This window comes from Ornithorhynchus anatinus, chromosome 6 (genome assembly GCF_004115215.2).
Source record: "Ornithorhynchus anatinus isolate Pmale09 chromosome 6, mOrnAna1.pri.v4, whole genome shotgun sequence".
In the NCBI taxonomy this organism is placed as follows: Eukaryota; Metazoa; Chordata; class Mammalia; order Monotremata; family Ornithorhynchidae; genus Ornithorhynchus; species Ornithorhynchus anatinus.
The window spans coordinates 42,919,785-42,946,716 of NC_041733.1; the positions used below are offsets into that span (position 1 = coordinate 42,919,785).

Here is a 26,932-nt window from a genome sequence, read left to right on the forward strand (position 1 = left end):
CACTTGTCCCGGGGCATTCCCTGCGTAAGGGTGTCTGAGGTTTGGGTCTCTTGAGCAGGGCCTGCTTGGGGGGGGTCCCAAAACTGCTCCAATCATCACATCACAGCTTGTCACCGAGGGACAGATCCTAAAATACGCCCACATTCCCAAAGGGTCTCCATTTTAGGGATGAACAGTTCTGGCTCTATTAATGAAAGTGACCAAAACAGATTAATCTTGGCTCTGAAGGTAGCGGGGTTATAATTAAAAAAGAACCAAAACCAACAAACACTATATATACGCACACACATAGGCCATCCCCCCCCTCTAGATTTTAAGTTCCTTACGGGCGGGGAACATGTCTGCTGATTGTGTTGTACACTCCCAATGGCTTAGTACAGTGCTCTGCGCATAGTAAGCGCTCAAATACCGTTGATGGTTTTTTAAATTATTATTGCCCAGAGTAGTAAAGGGATCACATGCGTACGAAGGAAGAGATATGGTCACATTGACATTTGCATTTCTTTCTCACGTTTAGGGCAATAGCTCTTCAGAAAGATCCAAATCTCTCGGATCATCACGTTCTAAAAGGTTAGTCGGTGTTGAAGGGAAAAAAAGGTTGGTTCAGTTGAAAAATCTGTGAATGTATATAAGGAACCTCGCTTTGGTGCGGGAGCATTGTTTTCCGAAACGGTTGTCATTTGAAAGTCCCGGATGGGTCGAATTTTTTTTGTTTGTTTTGTTTCTGTCTTTTTGAGACTCTTCCTGCCCCTTTTTTCCTTACAGGAAGCCTACAGTTGTAACAAAATATATTGGATCCGATGATGAACAGACGCTAGATGAAAAGATAAATGAAGATGCTTCAAATGAAAACTCGGAAAACGATCTTGCTATGCAAAGTTTGCCTAAAGGTAGTATGTGCCTTATTTCTATGGCTATTTGAAACGGTTATTATCCGGACCAAAAATCTTGATGTGATTATCGTATTCCGTGATTTTTATTACAAAAGATGCCTAGGTCTCCTTTATGACTATCAGAAATGGCCAAAGTGATTTCTCTTCAGTATTTCAATACAGTAGTTGCAGATATAACTGACTAAAAGCCTGCTATCGTGCAGGCCCCATAAAGAAGTAAAGAGGTATCAGTCGCTTCCAGATATTTTATTCTAGTTAACAGGTTCGGGTTGATGTAGGTCCTCAGTCCCTTGGCTTGAAATTCCGGGCCTCGCCCAAGCCGACCTGCATGGAGCTACATCCGGATCCGGGGACCTGTACCCTACCCCACCATCAGGACCCTTTTGGTCAGTTCCCGATGGAGCAGATCTGACTTCTGGGAGGGCGGGAAGGGGGAGTAGTATGCATGATGTGTGTGTTGGGAAAGCGGGGCTTTGGGAGATACTGCCGTTTCCCTTTTGGGTGGGAATTCAACACTAGTCCTGAGCAAGTCCAAGTGAAAGACCAAGAGCCAGGGCAACGCGAGCGAAAGCAGTAATAGCAGAGACCTTCCTCAGCACACGATCCCGAGAACTCCGTGCATTTCTCCCCAGGGAGCCTTCCATTCTGAGTCCGGACAGTTCGGTGATGACAGGGTGACATCATCTTCATCGTCACCCTTCTTCTCCCCAACAGCAACCTTTATCGACCGTGCAGTCTTTGTAAAGTACTCAACTAGGTGGTTGGAGACAGGCAACGGAAGTTAAAGCTAGGGTCTTGAGGCGCTTACAGTTGTGTGGAGGAGTCTTCAGATGGCAGCGGCCGTGGCAGGCGGTGGTCCTAGGGTCCCTGGCAAGCCACCTCCCTGTTGCTGCGTAAAGCGATGCCGTTTTAAAGGGCCGGCGAGGCGCAGGCAGTCAGAGGTCGACAGCAGAGGGGATGACGAACCTGGCTCACACCAAAATCCTCTCAGTCGCTTTCCCAGCGAGGATGCTGGGTTCCGGAGCACTGCCCACGATCAAGTTGTTCCATTTAAATCTAGGAGGGAGCTTTCTCTCTTCAAACCACTCGAACCTCTTTGTTCAGTCACACTTACCCCCTTGCCCACATCCCCATAATACACAGGGCTGACAGTAAGCTAGGCACGGGAGCTTGGGTTCCCAATGCTCACTCCTAGAGCTTGAAATTCTGGGAGGGGCTGGAACTCTACCTTCTACTCTAGGGAGGCCGATGGAAAAGATTTCTGGTGAATGGTCTGGAAAATGAGGATTTTGGTTACCGTGGAGGTTCCCAAGGGGCCAGCCTCCCAGGATCAAAAAGCCGTAGTTTGGCATTCAGACTTCCAAAAGTTGTAGGACCTTCTCCTTCCGTCTTATTCTAGGAAACTGGACCCAGGAAACGTTCAGTAACGTAGCGTAGGTGTTCCAAGACGACGGTACCCACCAGGGAAACCCGAGGGCTGACTTTTTCCATCCCAGATCTTCTCTGAAGAAAGATGACGGTGCCCCTTGTGGCGCTGCTCTCTGCAGGCATGGCATTCTAACAGACCTGTTCCAAAGACCCTCAAGGCAGCTAGCTTCGGGACTCGTATCGAGGCCTGAGGGACCCAGAAGACTGATGAGTAGAAAACGTTGGCTACCATTGACTGTATTGGGAAGTAGGTGAGAGTCGGAGTGGATCCAGCCTTCGACTGGCTCTTAGCCAGCACTTTGGTGTCTGGATTGGGCATTCTGCAGATTCTGGAGAGACCAGAAGCCTACCGTTAGCCTGGCAGCTCAATTTTCATAGTAGATGTTCAGACTGTCTTGATGGAGGAGAATTAGGTCAAGGACAAACTTTAAAGAGGATAATCAGTGATGCGTTCATTCATTCAGAAGTTTTTAGTGAAGGCCTACTGTGTGCAGAGCGCTACTGGAAGCGCTGGGGAAAGATCCAATAAAAATAAAGGATCGCTTGTGAGTCCTTTGGGGAATTTCAGGTTTACGGGTCTTGGGGAAATAGAAGCATTCCAAGATCACAGGCCATGAGCTTTTTAGGGTAGCGGTGGCAAGACAGATTGAGGGGAAGAGACCGGCAGGCTAGCAAGCCCCTCCCCCAGACCCGACATCAACCTCCAGACTATGAAACCAAGAGCAGGGGATGTGAAAGGATGACCCGTGCAAGATTCCCCATTTAGTCCATGCCTCGAAACCAAAGCCGGCCTGCTACGGTGGATTCTGGAAGACCATCTCTAGCTAAGCCTCTCCAAGCCTCCAGATGTCCTCAGAAAATATATACCTTTAAAACCTAGTGGGTGGAGAGGAATCGAGTGAACCAGCCGCCGGTCTTGCGGCTCATGAGAGGGTATAGAGTCGCCCAGTGGGAAATTGGAGTTTCCCAAGGGCCAGTCAACCAATCAGTGGTATTTATTCAGTGCCTAAGTACAAAGAGCTGTACTGAGTGCTGGAGGAAGTTCAGTAGACGGAAGACCTAACCTTCCCCATCTACAGAGTAGAGTTTAATGGGTGAGATAGAAAAAGTTATGTACAAGTAGTTGAAAGGGAAGGAAAAAACATAGATATAACAGTTCGGAAGCATTAGAAGAAAATTATATGCCAAGATGTGAAAGTACTGAGGATTAGACATGAAATAGAAAGGCCGTTGGCTTGACCTGACTTTGGCTGTAGTGAATTCCCTGAGCAAGACTTCTTGGAAGAGGTGGCGATTTTAGGAAGACCTGGAAGATGGGGAGATGTGTGCCTGGCGTATTTCAAGTGGGAGGGCCGTCCAGCCAGGTAGTGTGACGTGAGCAGAGCGTAGGAAATGGGAGAGTCCAGAGCGTCGTCGGGGTAGGAAGCGAGTGTGGGGAGAGTGAAGAGTGGAGCTTCGAAAGAGCCGGGGAGAAGAGCTGGTCGGTTATGACGGGCGAGTGTTGGTGAGGGGAGAGCTGTCCCAAGATAGCGATCCAGGCAGCGGGGTGGAGTGTAGGCTAAAGGGAGGAGAGATCGAAAGCAATAGTCGATCTGTGACTTGACAGGAGCTTGAACCAGAGTGGTAGCTGTTTGTGCAGAGAGGAAGGGACAGGTGGAGGAAGATGTCGACCCCTGAAAGATAACCAGGCGTTGCCGATCAAGGTGGAAGATTTCCGGGGCAGGAAGGATAGCGGCTTTTTTGCCCAGAGATTTGAAAGGTCGGAGGGGAGACGAGAAGTTGGATTTGAAGTACTGCGACACCTCCCCTTGGCGGGGTCCCGGAGGTTAGGGGAATGTGTTCGGCTTGAGCTTTTGCGTTCCCCGTTTATCGACCGAAGCTTTTCGGGTGAAAAATCCTTCTTCCAGTGGCGGGGAGGGACTTTGAACCGCAGAACAGGTAGTATGCTGGCCCTGCGATTGGTTCACCTTTTCCGAAGACTTGCCCAACGGGGCATATGCCGGCAGAGGGTAATGATGGATTTTCACGTTTGTTTTCTAAGCCATAGTAAGCGCTTAAATACCTCGGTTATTATTAAGACAGGGAGTGATGAAGGATCCCAAATCTGGATATCAGCCTATCATCTGCTGAGTGGGAAGATCCCGATTCCTTAGACTTCCCAAGTAGCTCTTAAAATTCACTGACCCTGGTCAAATGGCCAAACTTTCAGAGGGAACAGTAACAAGCAGGCTCGGCAGCGGAGTCTCACTGCGGCGGGCGAGGTCATCGCCACTGCATCTGGGACCGGGCATCTTAGCCTCCCGGCCTCGCCTTCCTCCTTTGCCCAACAGTTCTGCCCGGAAAGTCTCCAAGGGTCAAGCTTACTTGAGGTGGCCCATCCCACAGCCCCCTTCTTCGGCTGACTGTCCACATCCAGTTGGATGTGGATGTATGTGGACATGGATCAAGCGTCCACTTGACTGTCCCGAAAGCATTGAAGTCTTCCATCGCCATCTGGCATGGCGCTTGTCTTTGGAGAGATTTAGGGGGCCGACCCGCATTGTAAGTTACGGGAGGTACAGAAACGTGTCAGATCATAGCAGCCCACCCACCCCCGTAGCCAAACGAGAACGGGCCCCTCCACTCTGGTCGTGAGCTCGGCCTTCTCCCCGTTGGCACGTACCTTCCAGCGCGGTTAGAAAAAGGAGACCACCGTCTTGCAGTGGTGGCCCCAGAGACTCAGAGAAACCGTCCTTCTTGGCTGTAGTCACTACAGAGGTAGAACCTCTTCCTAACAGGCTTGTCCCGGGGCTCATCCTACACATTACAGCACGAGGTCACTGTCTTGGGAGAACCTAGATTGCAGATGAGCACTCGGAGTCTGGGTTGGTAGGTTAATCAGGGCTCCATTCTTTGCACGAGGATTATTCACCTTTTGGCATTCTCTGATTTTTACGGCAAATCTGCTTTCCCTCAGATCATCTTAAATTTGAATCCCCAGCCGTGGCTCCTTCTGTGCTCCATCGATGAGAGCCACTTTCCCCTGAGCCTAGAGTAGTTGAAGGTAAAGCCTCGTTGGTTGTATTTAAAATGAGAAAGGCAAGACCCCGAAAAGATTAGTCTTCTTAGGTTTCATAATCTTTGACCCATAAAATATTTTGTCATCAGGAAGTTGTACTGTTTGCAGATCCACGCCCCTGTGCAGACTAAAGGTTAAAAGAAAAATTAGCATTGTAAAAGAAATTCCTCTTCCCCCTTCCCCTCACAAATCCTAACCAGTGGTGTTTTGTGGGGTTTGTTGTAAGCAATAGTTAGTCTTACTTGTACTTAATCTAAAACTGAACCTTAAGTGATTTTTAAAATTTTAACTTAGTAGGCATTTTATAGTAGCGATTATTAATTGTATTTATTAAGCCCTTTACTGGGTACCAGATATTCTGCTAGATGCTGGAGGAGATACAGATTAATCAGATTTGACACAGTGCCTGCCCCAAAAGGGCCTTACAATCTGAGGTAGGGAGAGCAGATATTTTTTTCCACATTTTATAGTTGAAAAAATTGAGGCTCAGAAAGGTTAAGTGACTTGCTCAAGGTCACACAACAGGTCAGTAGCAGAGTTAAGTGGCAGATCCCAGGCTTTCCCATCTCCTGGTCTTTCCTTCTCTCTTAACTATCGACAAACATCCTGCCTAGAAAATCCCAAGTGAGAAACGACCAACAGTGGCCAGGGAGGGGAGGATTGTGTAGCTTTTAAGTCGCGTTGAAGTGCAGTAAGTAACGAAAGACGGTAACGGAGCTGTATCCCTAAAGTTTTCCGATTCTATTCTTCAAGCCTCCTGAATTGAGTTGGATCCAGGGACCAAAAGTACAACGCTAAAGTATGGAGTTTTTCCCACCATTTCTTTTCACAACTAGAGACGCATGAAATGCCAGTTGCCATGAGTTGGGAGAGACCAGGAAAGGGCTCATTTTGTTTTTAAATCTGCATTGATCGTAATCATCTGTAGAAGCTGCGTTGGTAACACTGAAGAGCAGAAGCTTTCCGTTCCCAGAATAAATGCAGCTCATCGATCTCATGACAGGCCACACTCTGCTTCCTCCACCCCCTGCCCATATCGTTTCGGCTTCATCTTCCTCTGAGATCCTGATGTCATCTAGTCGGGCCGAGAGAGTAGTTCTGTTTTTAAGTTCTCACTCCCTAGCCCCTGGGTTGAGACTCTGAGAAGGGTACCGAGCGACCCTCACGGTGTTTTCCGATCATATAGGACCTCCCCACCCCGCCCAAAGTTCTTTCGGAACTGGGGTTGAGTCTGTCGAGTCGTTTCCCCTTATCCTGAACAACCAAGTCTTCTCCAAGACTTCACTCTGGTGGTGAACTAGACTCTCGGGGGACCCAGGGATAGGCCCTCTGCATTGCCGACAGTCCCCTGTGCCGTCGAAATATGTCTTTGTCACAAGGTGGAAAGAGGGGAAGATGCAGGTGGCGTACGGAAAATGTTGACTTTATCTGACCTGAAGTCTTGCGCATCCCTCGCACATGTGAAGTGTGTAATGGTTTTCAATTTTTAAATGAAATCATTCTAGGTACAGTGGTTGTACAACCAGAGCCAGTCCTGAATGAAGACAAAGATGATTTTAAGGGGCCTGAATTTAGAAGCAGAAGTAAAATGAAAACTGAAACTCTCAAAAAGCGAGGAGGTAAATACAGTTTAAAATACTGAAAACCTGAGTTGAAATTGTTTTTTGACCACATTTGGGAAATACCTCCACTCTTCTACCTTTTGTCATTTGAAAGCAGGACTTGAAAGTAATTTCCACTGCTCCCCATGTTCCGGAACGCAACGATTTAAATGTCATCTTTGGTAAAAATATGTTTGCCTTCACTGGCTTGTGGGGTACCTCCTGAGATCTGAACCCATCCCTGTCCCACATTTGAACCTTACAGTTCTATAAGCCAGCTAGATTAGTAGCTGCCCTTTGGAAAAAGATTTCAGGACAAGCACTCAGTCCTCCTTGTGCCCTACGGCTTGCTCACCGTAAGGATGTGTGCTTTTCTTTGGCTCAGATTGAGTAAGCCGGTTGGGGCGGCCTGGGCTGATGGGTAGTTGTTTTCTCGAACCCGTTAAGCCTGGGTACATTTCTACCTACCCTGGCGTTGATTTGGTGATGGAAGGGCAGACAGAAAGTCCAGCCGTTGTTTTAAATTGTTCTCCCGTAATACTTTCCAAAAAGAGCCTGTCATTTGGGTGCTGCGGATGAACTGGAGGTTCATTTCTTCGAAGGATGAAGTAGAAGTTTTCTCTCTCCCTCTGTCTTCCCAGTATAGGCAGGCACATTTAAAAATAGAAATATCAAAGTAGCATCTCAGGAAAGTAGCCAATCTTTTCCCTTTCATGGTAGGTGACATACTGTAACCACGAAATTCAGCCTTTTGTTTTTCCATAGAAAGTGTTACGGATTTCTTTTGAAATTTGTAGCCTTAGTGACTTCTTCTGCGCGGCCGGGGGGGAGAGGAGTTCAGTTTGGTGGTGTTCGATTGAGCTCTCTTGGGAAAATTATCCTTTTAAAGTTAACCTCTTGAGTCAAGATCCATGACCATGTCCGGTTTTGCATCTTCTAAAGCAGGAGTGGGCAATTACTTTGGTCTGTGGATTTACGACATTTTTGTAGGTGACCGCAGTATGGGCAGCTAGGAAAGGACAGCATGGGGTTTGTACTTAGGAGGCTCAATGTCTTCTCCCAAAGCTAAAGACTGAGAAATCAATTCCTGACACCCCCCCCCCCCCACGTAGGAGGGGTTACCACCAGCATCCCGAACTTGTTTGGAACAAGGGAGGGGCTGCCTTGGGCAGACACTTCCTGGCTCAGCACCTCTGGGCTGAGTTTGGGCCTACCCTATTTGAAGTGCAGTGTGTAGCTCTGTTCTTTAGATAGCTGAGTTTTGAAATAGAGTGTGGTAATAAGCCAAATCATTTGATGATTATGATGCTCGGAGTCCTCCCTGAAGCTTGTCCAGTTCAACAGCTTACAAGAATTGGCACCATTGACCGCGATTGCCAGATCTCATGCAGGAAACAGTTACACTAGACCGGAGCATCGTAAAAGGAACTGCATAGTTCAGGGTTGCCTAAAAAGGAGTGCAGTGTTTCTTGCTTGATTTGATTACTTGGGCATTCGCTAAGGATTTAAAATGTGCCGAACACTCCACTAAGTGCTGGAAAATTTTCAGGGAAACCGAGGCAGGTGATCTGGCTCACAGGAAGCTCACAATCTACTACTCATAGTAGTAATAGTGACAGTAAGAGAGGTAATATTTAGAAAGCACTTAGTGGGTGCAGAGCACTCTTCAGAGCGCTGGGAAAGAAAGCAAAGGTGGGAATTAGACCTGGCCCCTGGCCCTCCAGGGGCTATCAGTCTAGGATGAAAGAAGAATTCCCCCTCCCCATGAAAGGAGTCACAAAAGCGAGAGTGCAGAGCAGTAACGATTAAACAAAAGCTTCAATTCCCCAAGGCAAGTGTGTTCTAAGGCAGACATCCCCCCTCACCCTCTCTCCACTTGGAACGGAACCCCCTGGTTGGAAATGAGGGCATATCGCCGGGGCGTTTGAAATAGAACGGTGAGACTGAGCCTGAGACAATTCAGTCCTCCCGTCCGCAGCCACTGCCGCCCCATAGGGCCGGTTCCCCGGGAATTTGGGAGAGCGGAGAAGAGAAAAGGCCATTCGCAGGGGCTGCTGGGAGAGCCTCGGTGATGCTTCCTTTAACCCGTCACTCCGGAGGTACTCGGCTGTCACGGCTGCCAGACGTCTAGTTCTGGGACCGGACGAGGGTACACTCGCTAGAGAAGCGGGGGAATGGGGACCGGGGAAACCGTAGCGCCCAGTGAAAAGGCAAACGTCGGAAAGAAATCCTAGGCTCACCCGTCAGAGGTGTCCGGCTCCAGTAGGAACTCTGTGGGTGCCGCCCTACCAGATTGCTTCCACTGTGTTCCGAGTAAAGATTCTCCAGGAGTGAAAAGAAGTTGGGTCTTTATGCTCTTTTTGTGTCCAGGGCTTTTTTGTTTTTAGAACCATCAACGAACAAGGAGGGGCCACTTGTAATGATGGTGCCTTTTTTTTTTTTTTTTTTAGTGTTTTAATTGTGAAGGGAGGCGAGGAGAGGCAGGAAAGTTTGAATAGGCACTGTAATTCCTTTTCCATTGAAGGCCACCGGGCTGAAAAATAGCCTTTGAACATTACCACTACCTTGGTTTCAACTGCTGATCTGAACACCCCATCACACAGTTTGGCTCACATAATTTGGCCACACAGATGTGGCTGATTTTCTTGTCCTAAACCCAGCTTCAATTCTGTTGTGATTTTATTTTATTGATTTCCCATTGGAAGTTGCAGGTAGGAAACTGGTTTGTTTTTTTTGATGATAGCCTAGTAGAAAAATTTATTTTTAGAAAAACTAAATGCATTCTTTCATGTATTAAACGTTAAACCCCCCCCCCCCCCCAGAACGTTAGCTTTGTGAAGTTGTTAATAGAAAGGATTCTCTCCCATCTCTGCTACTTCCACTTAGTCATGGAAGCCGTTCCCTTTGATGATTAATAGGGCCGTAACAAAAGCAGACATTAGAAGTTAAAATCAATTAATGCGGTCTTCCCATTATAAAATCGCAGTCCTCCTTTAATGGGTGAACATTAAAATAATGGGATTTCCTAATTTCTCAGTTTAACCCTACGAAACAGTGTAACTAAACTCTGTAGCTGTAAACATAAGATCAAGTAACTGAACCTATATACCCAAGGTAAATCCAATAAAATATCAAGACACCAAAAAGAAGAGAACGGGTAGATGGTGCTATATATTATTCCACCTGCTCAGGCCAGCTAGAGACAAAAACTCCTGACCATCAGGGAGCTTTACACAAACAGTGAGTTGCGGAATCCTCTTCAGAAGCCCCAGGAAGATCTGCAGGGGTCCTCTAGGTCGAAGGCCTCCAGAGGTGGGGGAAACTTCCTGAAGCTTGAGGAAGAGGCATCAGCAGGAAAAGCAAACTGACTCACAAGTTGGAGGTGAGCCGAGCTGGAGCTGCTAGGTAGAGTGAGGCAAAATACTCCACCCGAGCTGCAACGCCATCTCTCTCCCTCCCCACCTAGGGTAGTCCAAGTATTGTGAATCCTTTCTCAGTTGGCCAAGATTGCCCCGGTGTGGGGTAGACAAGGGGTGAGCTTTTTGGTCAGCGGTTGAGGCGCTTGGGTAACGCAGCTTATCCTGTAGGAAAGGATTGTGAGAAAATACATCCCCAAGCGAAACGATAATCCACTAGTTGGGATGTTCAGCATTATGAATAAAGACCAATTCAATTGCTTTCCAGGAACATATAAAATAGAATCAAATGTTTTCAAGAAGACTGAGCAAATAAACAATTATGCAGTGTCTTAGGGGTAGTACTCACGTGGCTGAAGAAAATTCCATATTGTAATGGATCTGAATGTGTTGTTTTTTTTTTAAAAAAATAAACCCTCTGAACTGGAAGCTTCACATTTTATGTTCGAATCATTGAAGTATATTTGTGAATGACGGTCACCCCTTTGTTCTAGAAGAAGGGCTGCATGGAATTGTAAGCTGCACAGCTTGTGGACAGCAGGTGAACCATTTTCAAAAAGATTCCATTTATAGACATCCTACACTGAAAGTTCTTATTTGTAAGGTATGTAATCGATATGTTGATAATCTTTGGTTCCTCTGATGAAAGATCAGTAGTATTCACGAAATAACTTTCTTTATGGTAAGAGTGCCTTTGCGGGGCTGGCTAGAGAGATGGTATTATTATTACCGTTATCATTATTATTATTACTTATAATTTGGTATTTTCTTAGGCACTTACTCTGTGTCAAGTACTGATTTAAGCGCTGGGGTAGATCAATCAGTGGTGTTTATTGAGTGCTCAGTGTGCAGAGCAACTGTATTAAATGCCTGGGAGAATACAACAGAGTTGGTAAACATAGTTCCTCCTCACAACCAGCTTAGTGTCTTAGCACAAGATAATTAGGTCAGCCTGTCCCATATGTGAGTCTAAATAGGAGGGAGTAGGATTGAATTCTCATTTTACAGATGTGGAAACCGAGGCACAGAGCAGTTAAGGGACATGCCCATGGGCAACAGATAACTACTGGATTAGAATCTAAGTTCTCTGACTCCCAAGCCCACTGGTCTTTCCAGTAGGTCACGCTACTTCCTCTGTTTTGGATCGAGGACATGACCCTACGGGACAAATACTGGATTCAATTTATGGGTATTCCTTGACCATTTTACCCTCTTTTAGAGAAGTGGACTCCATTAATTCTATGCGCCACCAAAAATAATACTCATTGATGCAGACCGGAACTCCATCTGGGATATGATTCTCCATTCATTTAGTGGGACACATGATAAATTAGAATTTTGCATTTAATAAAGTGTGGCTTCCCTCTCCTCGTCCCTTCTGTTACTCTACTGTGATGACAAGATATCAGTTCTGGCAAAAAGCTTAATCTGAAAAATGGAAGTATTGATGAAAAAGAGTGCACCTTTTTGAAACAGCTCATCATAGCAAATTATAAGTATTGAGCCCTTCTTTCGTATGGTGGAATCCTCTTTCTCTTGCCAGAGAGATTTCGTGTTTTAAAATTTAACAAGTGTTTTACTTGGGAGGAAAGAAAGAGTGTGATTTAACTAACAAAACTCTTTCCTGAGGATGGATGTTAGCCTAAATTTCACCCTTCAGTTTGAGAGACTTAACTGAATTCCTTCTTTAGTGGATGACTATACCTTAGAATATATTTCCTTTAACCAGTGATTTATTTTTTGTTACTAAGAATAGAAAACTACATACAGGCAGTGGGTGAACTAAACTTCCTGAGCATCTTTCCATGTTTGTTTTTTTTCTTTTGTTTCCCATGGTTTTGTGCTATATAATTTTTAGTCATTCATTTTCACCAGCCAGTTTGTTCTTCATGATAGGTGTAATCTTGAAGAACCTTGTGTAAAAATTACTTTGTGCAAAACCATTTCTCCCGATACCAACTTCATCTGTGCTGACCTGCGGATTTTTGTGCTGGGTCTAAACAGACACAGGCGGTGGGAATGGAATGTTTTTCAATCCAGGTTTTCAATCCAAATTCCATAATGAAAGTACGTCTTTTAGTGGAACTAACCGTACCTAACAGGTGGTCCAGTAGTATCTCGATTTATTGTGGGAGAATCAATCAGTGGTACTCAATGAGCGCTTACTATATGCAGAGCACTGCACTAAACCCTGCCCTCCAGCACTTTACAACCTAGAGGAGGAATTTACAATCTAGTGGAGGTAAAGTAATAACCAGCCAGAAGTATGCACAGATCTTAATATTTTGCCCTTTCAAACTCCCAAAGTTATGCTTAGACACCATGGATGCCTCTCTCTCTAAATTAAAGGCCCCACATGAGTTAGGTTCGGCTTCTTTTAGAGGCTTTGTATTTCATGTCACTAAATGACAATTTCTGTAATGTTTGTGTTGGCCACACTTAACTCGTGTTCCAGGATTGAGTAGTATGTAAGAACAACTGGATTTTAGGCATTCGATTGCCTCGTACTTTGATTTAGAAATCGAAAGAGAAAGCAGAACTAAAACATGAGTTTACTAGTAATTGTGGTGTTTAAGCACTTATGTATCAAGCACTTTACTAAACGCCGAGGTCGGCAGATGATAATCAGGTTCCACATGGAGCTCCCAATCTGAGCAGGAAGGACAACAGGTATTGAATCCCCATTTTGCAGATGAGGAAACTGAGGCCCAGAGAACTTGTGCGAGTTAGCCGAGGTCACACAGCAAGCAATCGGCGGAGCCGGGATTAGCGTCCAGGACCTCTGACTCCCAGACCTGGGCTCCTTCCATTAGGCCATAATGAGTCCCATGTGGGACAACCTGATTACCTTGTATCTTCCCCAGCGCTTAGAAGAGTGCTTGGCACATAGTAAGCGCTTAAATACCAACATTATTATTATTGTTCTATAAGACTAAAGGGATCCTGAACTTCCAGGATGCAGTACCATAGTAGCTTCTAGGTTTTTTCCAGTGTTCTTTGAGTGTAAACTCATTATGGGCAGGGAATGTGTCTGTTATATTGTATTCTCCAAGCATGTAGTACAGTGCTCTCTACACAGTAAATGCTAAATAAATATGATTGACTATTTATTGTGTTCAGAGGACTGTACTAGATGTTTTGAAACACAGAATGAGTTTCAAGGAACAAATTGGCATTTATTTTTCTGTTGATAGACTGTAAGGGCAGACTCAGAGGAGCTAATGAAATACAGGCATATTCTACTTTGTGATGGGAGAGATTCCTGATCTCAGTTGGGGACCTGATAGTCACCCCATCCTCAGCCTCATAGTACTTCTGTATGGCCCGCAATTTATTTATAGTAATGTCTGTCTCCCCCTCTAGACCAAATTTGTTGTGGGCAGGGAATGTGTCTACCAATTCAAAGCGATTAGAACAGTGCTCTGCACACAGTAAGTGCTCAGTAAATACGATTGAACTCTTTTGTATTGTGCTCTGCCACAGTAAGTGCTCAGTAAATACCACTGACTGCTTCACTGATTGATCTCACTGAAGAACTGTGAGATAATCCGTATATCTGCATCTGTATGACGAGCAATGTGGTCCAGTGGATAGAGCATGGGCCTGGGAGTCAGAAAGCCCTGGTTTCTAGTCCTGTCCCCACCACTTGCCTGCTTTGTGACCTTGGGCAAGTGAGTTAACTTCTTAGTGACTCAGTTCCCTCATCTGTAAAATGGGGATTAAGTCTGTGCACCCCATGTGGGACATGGACTGTTTCCAATCTGATTAGCTTGTATTTACCTCATGCTTGGAAAATGCCTGGCACATGGTAAGCGCTCAACAAATACCATAAAAACATATGTAATAAGATTATTCATACAGCCATTTTCACTGTTTTTTTTTAAAAAACTCATTTTCTGTACATGATTTGGTTAGATTGTGTGTAAGAACGGGGACATTGTTACCGTAATGTGTTGGGGAAATTAAGACGGGACTCTTGTAGAATTGTCGTTTAAAGCAGATCCAGGAACCTGGGGAAAGTCTGTTTTTAGGCCTTCATTGGCATTAGGGGACCAATCACAAATATTTAACTCTCAGTGTTTCTAGGAAACTGATTTTAGGATAAGCAAATTGGTTTCAGTGAGGTGCTGATGAGGATTGATAACTGAACTGCAATAGTTCACTTCAAATTTTGTCTTCCTCAACCTTAAATTTTTCCAGTAAGAGAGAAAACAGTTGAAATAGTACATTATTTCCCATGGATGCAGTTCTTGAGGCCACATAATTTTGGTTTTACCGAGGGCCTTGCAGAAATGTAACTTCCATGGTGGAGGAAGTAGGCCTATACATACAATGTGAAACCTCAAATTAAACTCCTCTGGTGCCAGCACTTTGTTTAACTTTTTAAAATTTGTAGCAAATTGAAAATGGCCACATTTATACAGATTATGTATTATATGAACACATAACACATATATTCACACACGTTTGGAAATAGCCTCATCTATACAGCTTTGTAATGAGTATATGTGTTATGTTATATGTTCATATAGTCATCACAAAGCTGTGTAGATGGGGCTATTTCCATGTGTGTGTGTGTATAGGAACACACAGAGGGTGTTGTGAATTTTAATTAATTTGGACTCCAACTATTTCAGAATTCCTGATAATTCGATACTTCACCCCTGCTTCTCGGACAATGTGGCCATGCCTTTAATCAGATGTGTGGTTTCTATATGCTCGTATTACTGCTAGCAAGTGAAAAACATAATTGGCTTGAAGACATAATTGGTTTTATCCTGCTTTAAGAAAGCAAACCTCAATCACGTGATTGTTGAGGGGAGAAACAGTTCTACTTCTTGGCAGAGCTCTTCCTGTAAAAGCTGTCTGATTGGGAAGATTTAAAGGGACAATTTTACCGACAAATTTAGACAGGAGGAGTATAAAATGAAACCTGTTTCACTCCATACTTGAATCACACTGGTGATATGACGAAAGGGCATTTCTTTAAATCCATTCATTTTTCTTCTGCTGTATAGGCCGTCTTTGTCCCATCCTCTCCCAAACCCATCTAAATATTGGGGGTTAATTGGATCGAGTTTTAAGTAGCAAAATCCCAGTATTCACTTTGACTTCAGTTTGATGGGAGATAGGGCATAAACTATGTATTGAAGGACAAAAAAGGCTGTTTTTAGCAATCAGTGTGGAAGTGCCTCATTCAGACATCAGAACATCAGACTTGAGTTTCACACTCTTCCTCTTTATTTTTCTTGTCGAACTCCTAAAGAAGGGAGGAGGTTTTAGAAGATGAGCAACAGGAGGAGAAAACGTAACATGTTGCTCAGAAAAATCCACTCTCCAGATCACCACCAGCAAAACTGTTTCAGGGTCAATGTGCTTTTTCCTCAATTTTTTTTTTTCTTTGAAAATCGTAAGAATTCCCAAGAGTAATATTGATAGGAAACAATTAAGGACATTTTTTTTTGTAGTAGTGTCAGAACGTTGCCTTAAAAGCAGTGACTAACAGTAGGACAGATTCTTAGCTCTTTTTCCTTTTTGGTTTTTTTTTTCTCATTTCAAGACAAAGGGGCCAAAATTTCAATGAATGGTTTTTGGGTAATTTAATTATTAGCCTTAATACAGTTTGAAGTGTATACAACTGGAAAGGTGTAATCAGGAATTAGTGTTCCTAAAATGAAAAGAAACACGACCTCCATAATGCCCTGTAATTTCATTTTGCTTTCAGCCTGCTGTTTAGACACATCAAGGCTTATATTGCTAGATGCGTTTTTTGTCTTTCAGTGTTGTTTTTTTTAGGATAATATCTTTTCCTGTCACTTTCTTGAGGTAGTTGGTTAGTACTGCCTTTGTTACATTACTGTGTAAAACCTCTATTGTTTGTCTAATTTTTGGAGTAAGTAGCATTCCACCTTGATTTGAGATGGAGAAGAATAGGCTATCATAACTTAATGGTTTTATAAGCCTTTCCTTTGTGAATGTTATAATCACATAAATGATACTAATTAGAAAAAATATTAATTTGTTTTGATAGAATTGCTACAAATATTACATGAGTGATGACATTAGCCGTGATTCTGATGGAATGGATGAACAGTGTAGGTAGGTATAGGAAGACAGCGTTAACGATACTCATCGATTCTTGCTTCATTAACCAGTACGGACACCTGTTCTGTAATTATGAATTATCCTTTTAATGAACTCTCTCAGCCCACACCTCTGTTAAGTGTAAAGCTGGTGACGTATCTATACCGAATCAGTTCTAAACTCTGTCCCGTTGGTGTTTCATACGAAATGCATCGCTGACTAGCAAACTGAATGTTCTGAGCGTCAAGCCGTCCTCTCGCTTCATTGAGAATAACGTTGTACCTTTTCGACATTTCAGATGGTGCGCGGAAGGTGGAAACTTGATTTGTTGCGACTTCTGCCATAATGCCTTCTGCAAAAAATGCATATTGCGTAACCTGGGCCGAAAAGAGCTGTCGGCCATAATGGATGAAAACAACCAATGGTATTGCTACATTTGCCACCCAGAGCCTTTACTGGACTTGGTCACTGCCTGTGACAGCGTGTTTGAGAATTTAGAACAGTTATTGCAGCAGAGCAAAAAGAAGATGAAAGTTGAAAACGAAAAGAGTAATAAAATCTATGATGCGCACAAATTCTCTCCAAAGAAAAATAATGCAAATTGTAATGGAGAAGAAAAAAAATTCAACGATTCTTACTCTGGCTCCATAACTTACTCTTACACAGCACTCGTGGTGCCAAAAGACATGCTTAAAAAGGCAAAAAAACTGATCGAAACCACAGCGAATATGAACTCTAGTTTTGTAAAGTTTTTGAAGCAAGCGGCCGATAATTCGGAATTGAACTCAAACGTGAAACTCCGCCAGCTGAAAGCGTTTAAATCCGTTTTGAGTGACATCAAGAAGGCGCACCTGGCGTTGGAAGATGGTCTAAATTTGGAGATTCAGGCTTTGGATGTTCAAAGCAAGGAGAAAAGTACCAAAGAGCGTGAAACCGAAAATACTAAACCAGAAACTGAAGCAAAAAAGGTAGAGAAAAACCACTGTGAGTCAGAAGACAAGAGCACGCCCAAGTTACACGAGAAACCGTCGGAAAAGGCTCATCCTGAGACCACGGATCGGAGTGCTCCGGGAGGGCCCAAAGCGGGAAGCAAGAGCACCAGTCGCGAAGACAGGAAATCGAATTCAAACGAAGAGCCGCAGTATGAGCCAGCCAACACTTCGGAGGCCTTAGACATGGACATTGTGTCTGTCCCTTCTTCAGTCCCCGAAGACATCTTCGAGAATCTGGAGTCGGCTATGGAAGTCCAGAGTGCCGCAGATTTTCAGGGCGACGGCGGTAGCGGAACGGAACGCGTCACAGAGAGCCCGACAAAATCCAACGCGGCTTCCAGAGACAGCAGAGGCAGTATCAAGTTAAAAGCCACGGCAAAAGTAACGAAAGAACTGTATGTTAAATTAACTCCCGTTTCCCTCTCTGATTCCCCAGTCAAAGCCACCGAATGTCAGGATGTGTCGCAAGAAAAGGAAGATGACCAGAATCCTGCTGCTACTCCCAAGTCCGAGAACGGCGCGCCGGGAAAAGAAAGCCATAGCACTGATGACGAGCCTTCAGTTGAGAATGACGTTCCCTGTTTGGTGGAGGAACCTGACCTCAGGAGGTCCCCACGGGTCAAGACCACTCCGTTAAGGCGGCAGGCCGAAAACAATCCAGTGACATCCAACTCTGAAGAGGAAGGCCACGATGCGTACAACGAGAAACGTAAACGGAAGCCCCCCGGGCAGGTAAAGAAAAAGGACAAACGCGGTTCTTCGGAGGTCGCGATGGGTAGCCCTAAACCGAACAAGCAGCCTAGATCCAAACCGCTAGAAGCTGTGGATCAGAGTTCAGATTCCGACGAGATGCCCGCCGTCCTCAAGGAGGTGGCCATGATGAGTCACAGTTCCTCCGACACCGATGCCCACGAAACCCAGGGGAGGGTTGAGAAGGCCACTTCGGGCGACCCAAAGAGCGAGGCCCTGAAAAGCGACAAAGGAAAGCGAAAAAGGAAAAGCTCCACCTCCGGTTCGGATTTTGACGTCCAGAAGGGGCCGGCAACGAAAAACTCCACAACTGCTAAGAAGAAACGGCAGAACCATTCAGATTCCTCCAATTATGACTCGGAGCTAGAAAGAGAGATCAAAAGCATGAGCAAAATCCGGCCTGCCAAAAAATCCAAGAAGAAGTGCCCCACGAAAGAGAGTTTGGATTCTTCTGAAGAAGAAAAGCAAAGCAAAAAAGGGGCAGGTAAGCGAGAGAGGAAGAGAAATTCCAAGAACGAGCAGGACGAATCGTCATCCGACGGCGCTGAGGTTCGAGAGAGAGAAAAGAGCTCCGGCTTTTCCGACGGCACGGATGACAAAGGGAAGCCAAACGCAGAGTTAAGGGTGTCGAGATCCAAGAAGCAGCAACAGGGTGATTCGTCTGACGATTCCGGCAAATGGGCCGGAGAGAAAGAGGGGAGCTGCAATTCCCCTCGAGGGAAAAAAGAAGGAAGCAAAGAAAAGCAGAGCCTCCGGCCCCCCAGCCGTAAGGAGGCACGCGATGGGTCATCCGATGAGGCTGAAGAGCCACCCCACCAAAACGAGGGGAGCGGTGACTCTTCTGAAGACAAAAAGAAGCAGAAGGACGAAGGAATCGAAGTGAAAGAAAGCTCGAGGAGGAAAAGCAGCAGGAGGGAGCAGGACGGATCGTCGTCAGACAACGCCGAGAAGTTCCCGGGGAAAGAAGAGAACTGCCATTCTCCGGAAGACCAAGTGTCGTCCGGGAAGGGCACCCCTGAGATGGAAACGAAAAGCAGGAAGTTGAGAGAGAGGACCTCTAAAAAAAAAGATAAGTTATTGGATGACGCCGACAGGTCATCAGAGCAAGTGGAGAGCTGCGATTCTTCGGAAGACAGAAAGAACTCCACGGGGCCGTCCGTTAAAGAAGCCACAAGGGGGAAGGCCAACGAGAGGAGTTCTAAGAAGGGGGAGGACAGTTCATCTTCTGACGCGGAGAAGTCCCCAATAAAAGAAGACAGTTGTGACTACTCTGACGAGACGAGAAGAAAAAGACTAGAATCCAGGGAGAGAAGAAAGCAGAATGTCGGTCGGAACTCCAAAGAATTGCCCGGCGGCTCGTCAGCATCTTCCGAACCCGACGAGATTTGTTCCGAAGACGAGAGGAAGCGGAGGGAAAAAAAAAACGCAGCCAAGAATGCCAAAAAGGGAAGCACGAAAGAGGAGAAGAGAAATTCCAGAAAGCAGCAAGACATCACTTCCTCCTCTTCCGAAGAAATGGGCGACGATGACCAGAACTCAGCAGGCGAGGGAAGCAGTGATGAGCAGAAAATTAAGCCAGTGACTGAGAACTTAATCCTGTCCTCAAATGTTGGATTTTGCCAGTCTTCAGGTGTGCAAAAAAAGATAGTTAAACAATGTTTTTACAGTCTTGCTTTGCCGCCGGCATTCATCGGCGTGTGTAACGATACCTATCGGTGGTGTTTATCGAGGGCTTACTATGTGCGGAGCACTGTGCTAAGCGGTTGGGAGAGCACAATACAGTAGAGTTGGGCAGATGTGTTCCCTGCCACATGGACAAGGGAGGTAGTAAGGGATAATCGCTCATCCTTTTCTTCTTAGGGTTTTTTTTTTTTTAAAGAAAAATGCAGGGGTCATTTCCGACCCATAAGCGACTCCTTTTCTTTAGTTGGCCATGGTTCTTCTTTTCCCATTACCGCCACTTTTAGAAAACACTCGAGCCACTTTTGCCCTATATGGCTTGGAAATCCAATGAGCCGGGGATTCCACTGTGCTTTGGCTCTGTTCGACTCGTGCCGAATCGCTTCTGTCTGTGGGGCGAATACCTGGCAGGAACTGGTACGGAAAAACAGACAGGCCGCCAGCAGGCCCGATTGAGACGAGCGTTGTAATGGAGATGGGTATCGAGTGATGATTTAATAACATGGCATGTGAAGGTTTAACTACTTTGCTATGCACATGCGTTTTTTCAAATCGGTCAGATTATCTTTGTGTTCCATGAAATCCTCCGAATTAATTTCAGTTAGCTACGTTGACACCTGTTGCCTCAGTCCATCATCAAGCTGTTGATGAGTAGAGCAGATGTTTCTGCCTAAAACTTCATTTCTTTGACCAGTTCCTTAAAGCAGCTGGGCTTCAGTCCCTTGCCCTGGTAAAGAAGCTGTCCTGAAGCAATTCTGATTAAACCATTTTGTGTTTTAGGTAGACGTATTTTGAGAACGTGGGGCATATTCGAGAGTTAGGATGAATCTGGTGTAGAGTTTTTATTCCGAAATGTTCACTGCCTAGATTGCAGTAACTAGATTGCTAAATTACGTAGATTGCTGCCTAGAGAAGCAGCGTGGCCCCCTGGCTAGAGAACGGTCCCGGGAGGCAGAAGGACCTGGCTTCTAATGCCGGCTCCCCCACTTCTCTGCTCTGTGTGACTTTGGACAAGTCCCTGAAGTTCTCAAGGACTCGGTTCCCTCATCTGTAAAAGTGGGGATCGAGACCGTCCACCCCATCGCTTAGTAAAGTGCCTGGCACATAGTAAGTGCTTAACAGATGCCAGAGGTGCCACAGCAAATATTCCCCGTCCTCTGTAACTTCTCCGCTTGAGGATTTCCAACTTTAGTCCATGTAAATTGATTAATTTTAGAGGGCGGAATTCTCCCTTTTTTCCTTTGACACAGAGTCTTGTTTTCCCAGCAGATCCAGTGATGGAAACTAGATGTTAGGTTGCCGCTTTTCAGTTGTTATCCACGTGGGTCACTGGCTGGGTTCACAGTGAGCAGCATGTATTCGGTTATGTGCTGAGAACATGTCATAGAACACTGGAAATCGCTTCACGTCACGGCATAATAAGATTTCTGCTGAAAATCTCCCAAATCAGATTTTATTTACAGCTGTTCTTTGAACTTTTATTGCGCTCTGCCCTTGCAGAGCTGGTTTTCGAGCTCATTTTTATGATTGCCCCAAATAAGCGCATTGTTTTATACAAAAGATTCCAAGATGTGATGAAACTGTTTATTCCTTTAAGTAACGAGCAATTGTTTGGAAGACCGAGATAAAAATGGCAAAACTTAAAGCCCATTAATGCCTGGCACCGTTTAAGAAACAAATGGCTAATGGAGCATAAATGGAAAACTCTTGGGCCCCGTTTTGGGAAAGAATTAGGAAGGGAGGTTTGGTGCATGGTATTTCAAAGATGGTACAGATGAAAGATCTAGATCGAGGACTGTAACTTGTCGAGTAGGAATCTCCAATATTTTCAGGACTGATAGGTTTGGGGGCCAGGTGGGGGTAGGTGGGGGAGTCTGGCACCCCCTCCCTCTCCTCCAGCTCCATGGGGAGACATTTTGCTTGCTTTCAAGGTCGGCGTCAGCCTGAATCTTGCCTTCCCCATCCTCTCCCAGCTGTTTTGCTTTGGTGATGCCTCTCTTTGGGTAACGGGGGTACTCGGGGAGGCCGGAATAGTGGCAGAAAGCAAGAACAAAAGAGAAACTGCAAGCTTTATCTTCACCGCTACAGACCCATAATTCATTTCAGCCACTTCTCCCCTCCACCCCACCCCACCCCTTCTTCGATTGTCTTTGGCTGGTTAAGGCAACCGAAGGTGTCGTCGTTGCCTGGCACGCTACCAGGGGTGAAGAAGAATCGGTCATTGATACCATTCAAAAACGCATTCTCCAAGGGTCGGGGCCATGTCGGATCATAATGCGGAAGGGTCTGCAGATCAGTCGGCCCGGAGAGTTCTCGGCCTCTGAGTGCAGTGAGATCGGGTTGAAAGCTATTCAATCAACCGATCCATCAGCGATCTTTATCGAACACTTACTGTGCGCAGAGTACCGTGCTATGCGCTTGGGAAACTGGTATTGATATCTGCAGTACCGCAGAGTTGGTAGACGTGATCCTTGCTGTCACGAAGCTTACGGTATCCCTAGGTGGAGTTCTCTTTGTCCCGTTTCATCACCTTCTAGTCTCCTCCCCCTAGAGAAGGACTCTGTTGACTAGACCGGCAGCTGGAAGGAGCAAGCCTGACCTTATCTCCCTGATCACAGCGGGACAAAATGGTTGGCTGTCCTCTGACAAGTCTCCCCCAAACCGAGGCTCTTAAGACATAGGAACAGGTGGAAGAGTATCCGATTCTCAGAGGCAGAGGCTCGTTCCACTATCCTAGCCCAGAACAGGATCATTCCCGGGCCAGTCTTCTCCTCTCTGCCCTCCAGCCCCGTGACGTGAGCTCCTTTGAACCTGCCACTCACGTGTGGAGCACGTCGGAGGTCGATTCCTGAGTCCTTTCCCTCTCCTCCTCACTCTCCCTGTGCACGGTCTAGAGGATGGTATTGGTGTTGGATTGGTATTGCCACTTTGGCTTAGCAAGATCAATCAGTGGGATTTATTGAGTGATTACTATGTGCAAAGCGCCGTGCTGACAGCTTGGGAGAATACTTTGCAACAGAAATAGAGGACTCGTTCCCTGCTCATTATGACTTACATTGGCGTACGTTGCCACTTTGGCTTACAACTCCTGGCCTCTGCCCACGTTGGGCAAGCAGTTACCCTTCTTCCTTGTCCTTTGCCCCCACCCCGAGGATAGATATTAAGGTTCCGCTTTGGCGCTCCGGAGTTCTGGGTTTAAGCCAGGCGTTCCCTCTGCAAGTTCATCATCTTCTCTCTGTTCTGGCCTTCTCCCTCCTGACTCTTTCAGTACCTCCCTCCGCGGGGACCCCACCAGAAAGAAATCAGAAATGAACTCAGAAATGATCAAATCAGGCTCAAGGTGATGGATTCCCCCAAGCTGCAGCCCCCACCTTCAGGGTGGAATTCCCCAAAACCGTATCCACTCAACCCGGGTTCTGCCAGGATCTGGGGATCGCTCAGAAGGGTAGGAAGAGAAGGTTTGAAGGAAATGGTGGAGAGCCTGCCCTGGGTGCCAAGTGCCCCCAGCTCGACTATGTAGTGTGACACCGACATCCTCAAACATTTCTTTAATGGTATTTAAGTGCTCACTATGTGCCAGGCACTGGACTAAGCACTGGGGTAGATATAAGTTAATCGGTCAGACACAGTCCCCGTCCACACGGGGATCCCGGTCTTAATCCCCATTTTACAGATGAGGTTACTGAGGGACAGAGTTAAATGACTTGCCCAAGGTCCCACAGCAGGCAAGTAGCAGAGCCGGAGCTGAGGACCTCTTGCTTCCAGGCTCCTGTTCTCCCCATTAGGCCTTCCGGCTTCCGGCCTCTCTCCAGTCCATTGTTTGGATCCAACTCTTGAAGAGGCCGGGAAACCTAGTTGGTACAGCCACATTTCCAGTCACGGGACCAGAACTTGCAAATTCAGGACAAGCCAGCGGGCACCTTTGCCCACCCTGCCTTGGTGCCGTGGCTCACATCTCTGAGCCCGACCCACAGAGGGAAGAGTAGCCTCCCAGCCTGTTTCCAGCAGAGTAGACGAAAACCAGCTGGGGATTCCTGGTCAGTGAGAAAAGCAAGAGTTATCGAGAGTGCCTAACCAAGTTCACACCAAGAGTGGTGCAGGGAGTTCTCCGTAGAATGCTGCATTTTTCCATAAAGCCCTGGCCGGGCCACCTCTGGCTCATTTCTTTTCCAGTTCCAAGTCCGTCATTTGTATTTACTGAGCGCTTACTGTGTGCAGAGCACTGCTCCGAGGGCCTGGGAGAAACGGCCCATTCCTTGCCCACAACAAGCATCCCGTCTAGAGGACTTACAGTCTAAAGTCTGAGATCAGGCGGTTGTCTTCCATCATCCTGGCCCGTCCGCTTGGACAAACGAGTCCTGGGGCATCTATTTATACACGGCAGCCAATTAAGCTGTGAAACAAATGCGGTCTCTACAATGAAACTCGGAGAGGTTGTATCTTCAGCATATTTTTGCCAGCCGACCTTACTCCTTCCTCAGTTCTGAGCTTCAGAGTCTGGCACGTTATGATCAGAAATGGCACCCGCCCTTCCTCTTGACAGGAGTCAGCTGATCGCATCCCATTTGGTCTTGGGTTGCCAATTCCCCCCCACCCCCCTTTTCTTTTCTTTTTCCTCCTAGAAGAGCAGAATAAAATTTATTTTTGTTGGAAAATTCAGTTTAACTTTGCAAGGTGTGGTTCTGAAAAAAAAATATTGTGATATATACACTGTTTTCCATTGGGCCAATGGATGATTTCTCTCCTTTAAATGTGCCTCAACTTTTCTTTTTTAAGGAGATGAAGCAGAGACTAAATCGGTGCCTGTCACCATGGATGATGATGATGATGACGATGATCCTGAGAATAGGTATGATTCCATCCGTAAGGACTTTAAAAAGATTATAACACCCCCTAGGCGTGGGCGCATACAAGAACAACGGAACAGCAAGCAGGGTGTCAAAACCAGGACTGCCTGCCTTGTAAAGACTTGCTCACAGGCTTCCCGCAAGTTGGAAGGAAAGGCCAGAAAACAGGGGCCAAAACTCAGAAACACAAAGCGCAAATAAATCTTTAGAAGCATTTACACCCCTTGCAGAGGGTGCGTTATAAATGCATCGCAGCACTGTCGGTTTTATGTTCCCATGTAAACTGTGGCCACTTTTCTGAGAGAGAGATTTAATCCCGGGCAGGCAGAAAACTTGTTCATGATCAATTGTGAATCCAGATGACATAAATAGATATTGGAGACCGGTGAGACCGGTATCGCCCTCCTTTCGTAGTCGGTCTCTCACGCTACCCTGGTGGATCTGGTCATTGAAATCTCCTCCCGTTGGTTAGGGAACCCGAAAATGGAGGAACTCGAAGGGTCGTAAAAGGAGATCCTTTTCAAGACAGGTTTAAACTCACCTCCATTTAAATTCCCTAATACGGTGCTTTAACCCGAATGGTTTTCTGAGAGGCCGAAGATGGATTAGCCGTTGTTTTTAAACTCCTTCCCATCCTGTGCGTTCAGCGTTGGCTTTCAGCTGAAGCGCACGTTGATTTGGGAGACACAGTGACCTGTGAAATGTCAGCATTTATGCCAGTGCATGAGCTGACCCAGTCAAGGGGCATACCGGGACAAACATTTAATGGTGGTTCCTAATCTGTAAAGGTGGAGTTATTCGTTTGACTCTCTTGAGCAACATTTTTAAATTTTATTTCAGAAGCTCACTCTTTGAAGTTAGTAAACGTCGTGGGGTTAGCTGTACTGTAATTGTGTTTCGCCAACACTAATGTTGTCTGTTTTTCTGCTCCAATGTCTTTACTTCACGTAATCGCTGGTAACAAAGAAATTCACAGCCTCGCCCTTTATTTCCACTGGGTTCGTGGCGTTTAACGTGGTGGCTAAATAGCATTCAGCGGGATGGGAGGTTAAGTGCTTTTCGTTGCCGTTCACCGGTAGGTTGAGATTGTGCAAAGAGGTGAAGTCGGTGCTTCACATTTAGGTCTGCGCCTTACAGAGTGAGAGTTTTCTCTATGGGAAACTTATTTTAAATACAGACTGTGAAAACACAGCCACCAGTTCTGTTTGGCAAAATACCGAGAGGCATTTTATTGAAGTAAGATCAAAATCTTATTTTTTTAATCTTGATTAGAGCTAGAAATCCACCTATAGGGGGGTCACAGTGTGGGATCACTGAAACACTTGCAGTCGTGATTTAGTAACAGTTGGGCTTTCTCTATACTCTCCATCTATGAAGAACACCCAGAGAAAGTCTCTGTCACACATTTCTCTCAAAGAAACCTTTTACTACAAATGACAAAACTGACAGCGATGTTATTTACTACTCAAAGATGAGTATTTTCTTAGTCCAGTTCATCCTTGGTTCATAAGCCTTAATTTAGGGGAGGTGGCCAGCAGAATGCCATGAGGGAGCTTTTTTAAATCTGCAGTTGAGTTTGAACTAACACAATATGAATCGCAATTTCAACTCTGAAATATCCGGAGACTTTCTCTCTGGGAAGGTAGGGCATTTTATTGGTAAATCTTGCCTACAGCTCCATGGTGTACATAGAACTGAAAATGGTGCCACTGACCCGCTACAACATTTCACAATTTTATAACGAGAATTTCCAGTGGGATTTTAAGGTAGATTTTTTTCAGCGATGCAAGAGTAACAGTCTTTTGAGGTCCCCGGCAAGAAAGTTGCTTCGTTTTTACCAGGCCAAAGAGGGAGATTTAATAGCCAGGGTTTATTTAGGGTGTACGTACTGGATCGCACAGTTCACACTAGGCAGCTCATTTGATTACATTTGAATGTGCACTAAATGATTCTGAAAGTTTGCATCCAGGGCATGATCAAATCCTGGAATTCTATTTGCTAGCTTGCATTTTGTGATTGGGTCATAATATGACAGACGGTATGCTGTATGCTCTTTTATTACTTTGTGTATCTGTTTTGTTTCATTTTGATTTCTGCTTCTACCTTCTTAGTAGTACTGTAATTTGCTTGCAGTGTTCTTGTTTATTAAAGAGGTAAATAGTGTATTAATGCAGTATGCTTCT

General features: G+C 45.6%; 1 protein-coding gene across 2 annotated transcripts in view; it reads left to right on the forward strand.

The window, feature by feature from the left end:
• The window catches only part of ATRX (ATRX chromatin remodeler), a 158,256-nt gene that overhangs the window by 37,520 nt on the left and 93,804 nt on the right, over window positions 1-26,932 (forward strand). Inside the window, exons 4-10 of one of the 2 annotated variants that reach the window (XM_029067289.1) lie at window positions 518-570; window positions 766-890; window positions 6,885-6,998; window positions 10,891-11,000; window positions 16,428-16,495; window positions 16,779-19,852; window positions 24,679-24,751. In XM_029067289.1, coding sequence (XP_028923122.1) covers window positions 518-570; window positions 766-890; window positions 6,885-6,998; window positions 10,891-11,000; window positions 16,428-16,495; window positions 16,779-19,852; window positions 24,679-24,751 — 3,617 coding nt within the window. The remainder of the gene's footprint in view (window positions 1-517; window positions 571-765; window positions 891-6,884; window positions 6,999-10,890; window positions 11,001-16,427; window positions 16,496-16,778; window positions 19,853-24,678; window positions 24,752-26,932) is intronic. The other variant, XM_029067291.2, reaches the window with a different exon arrangement.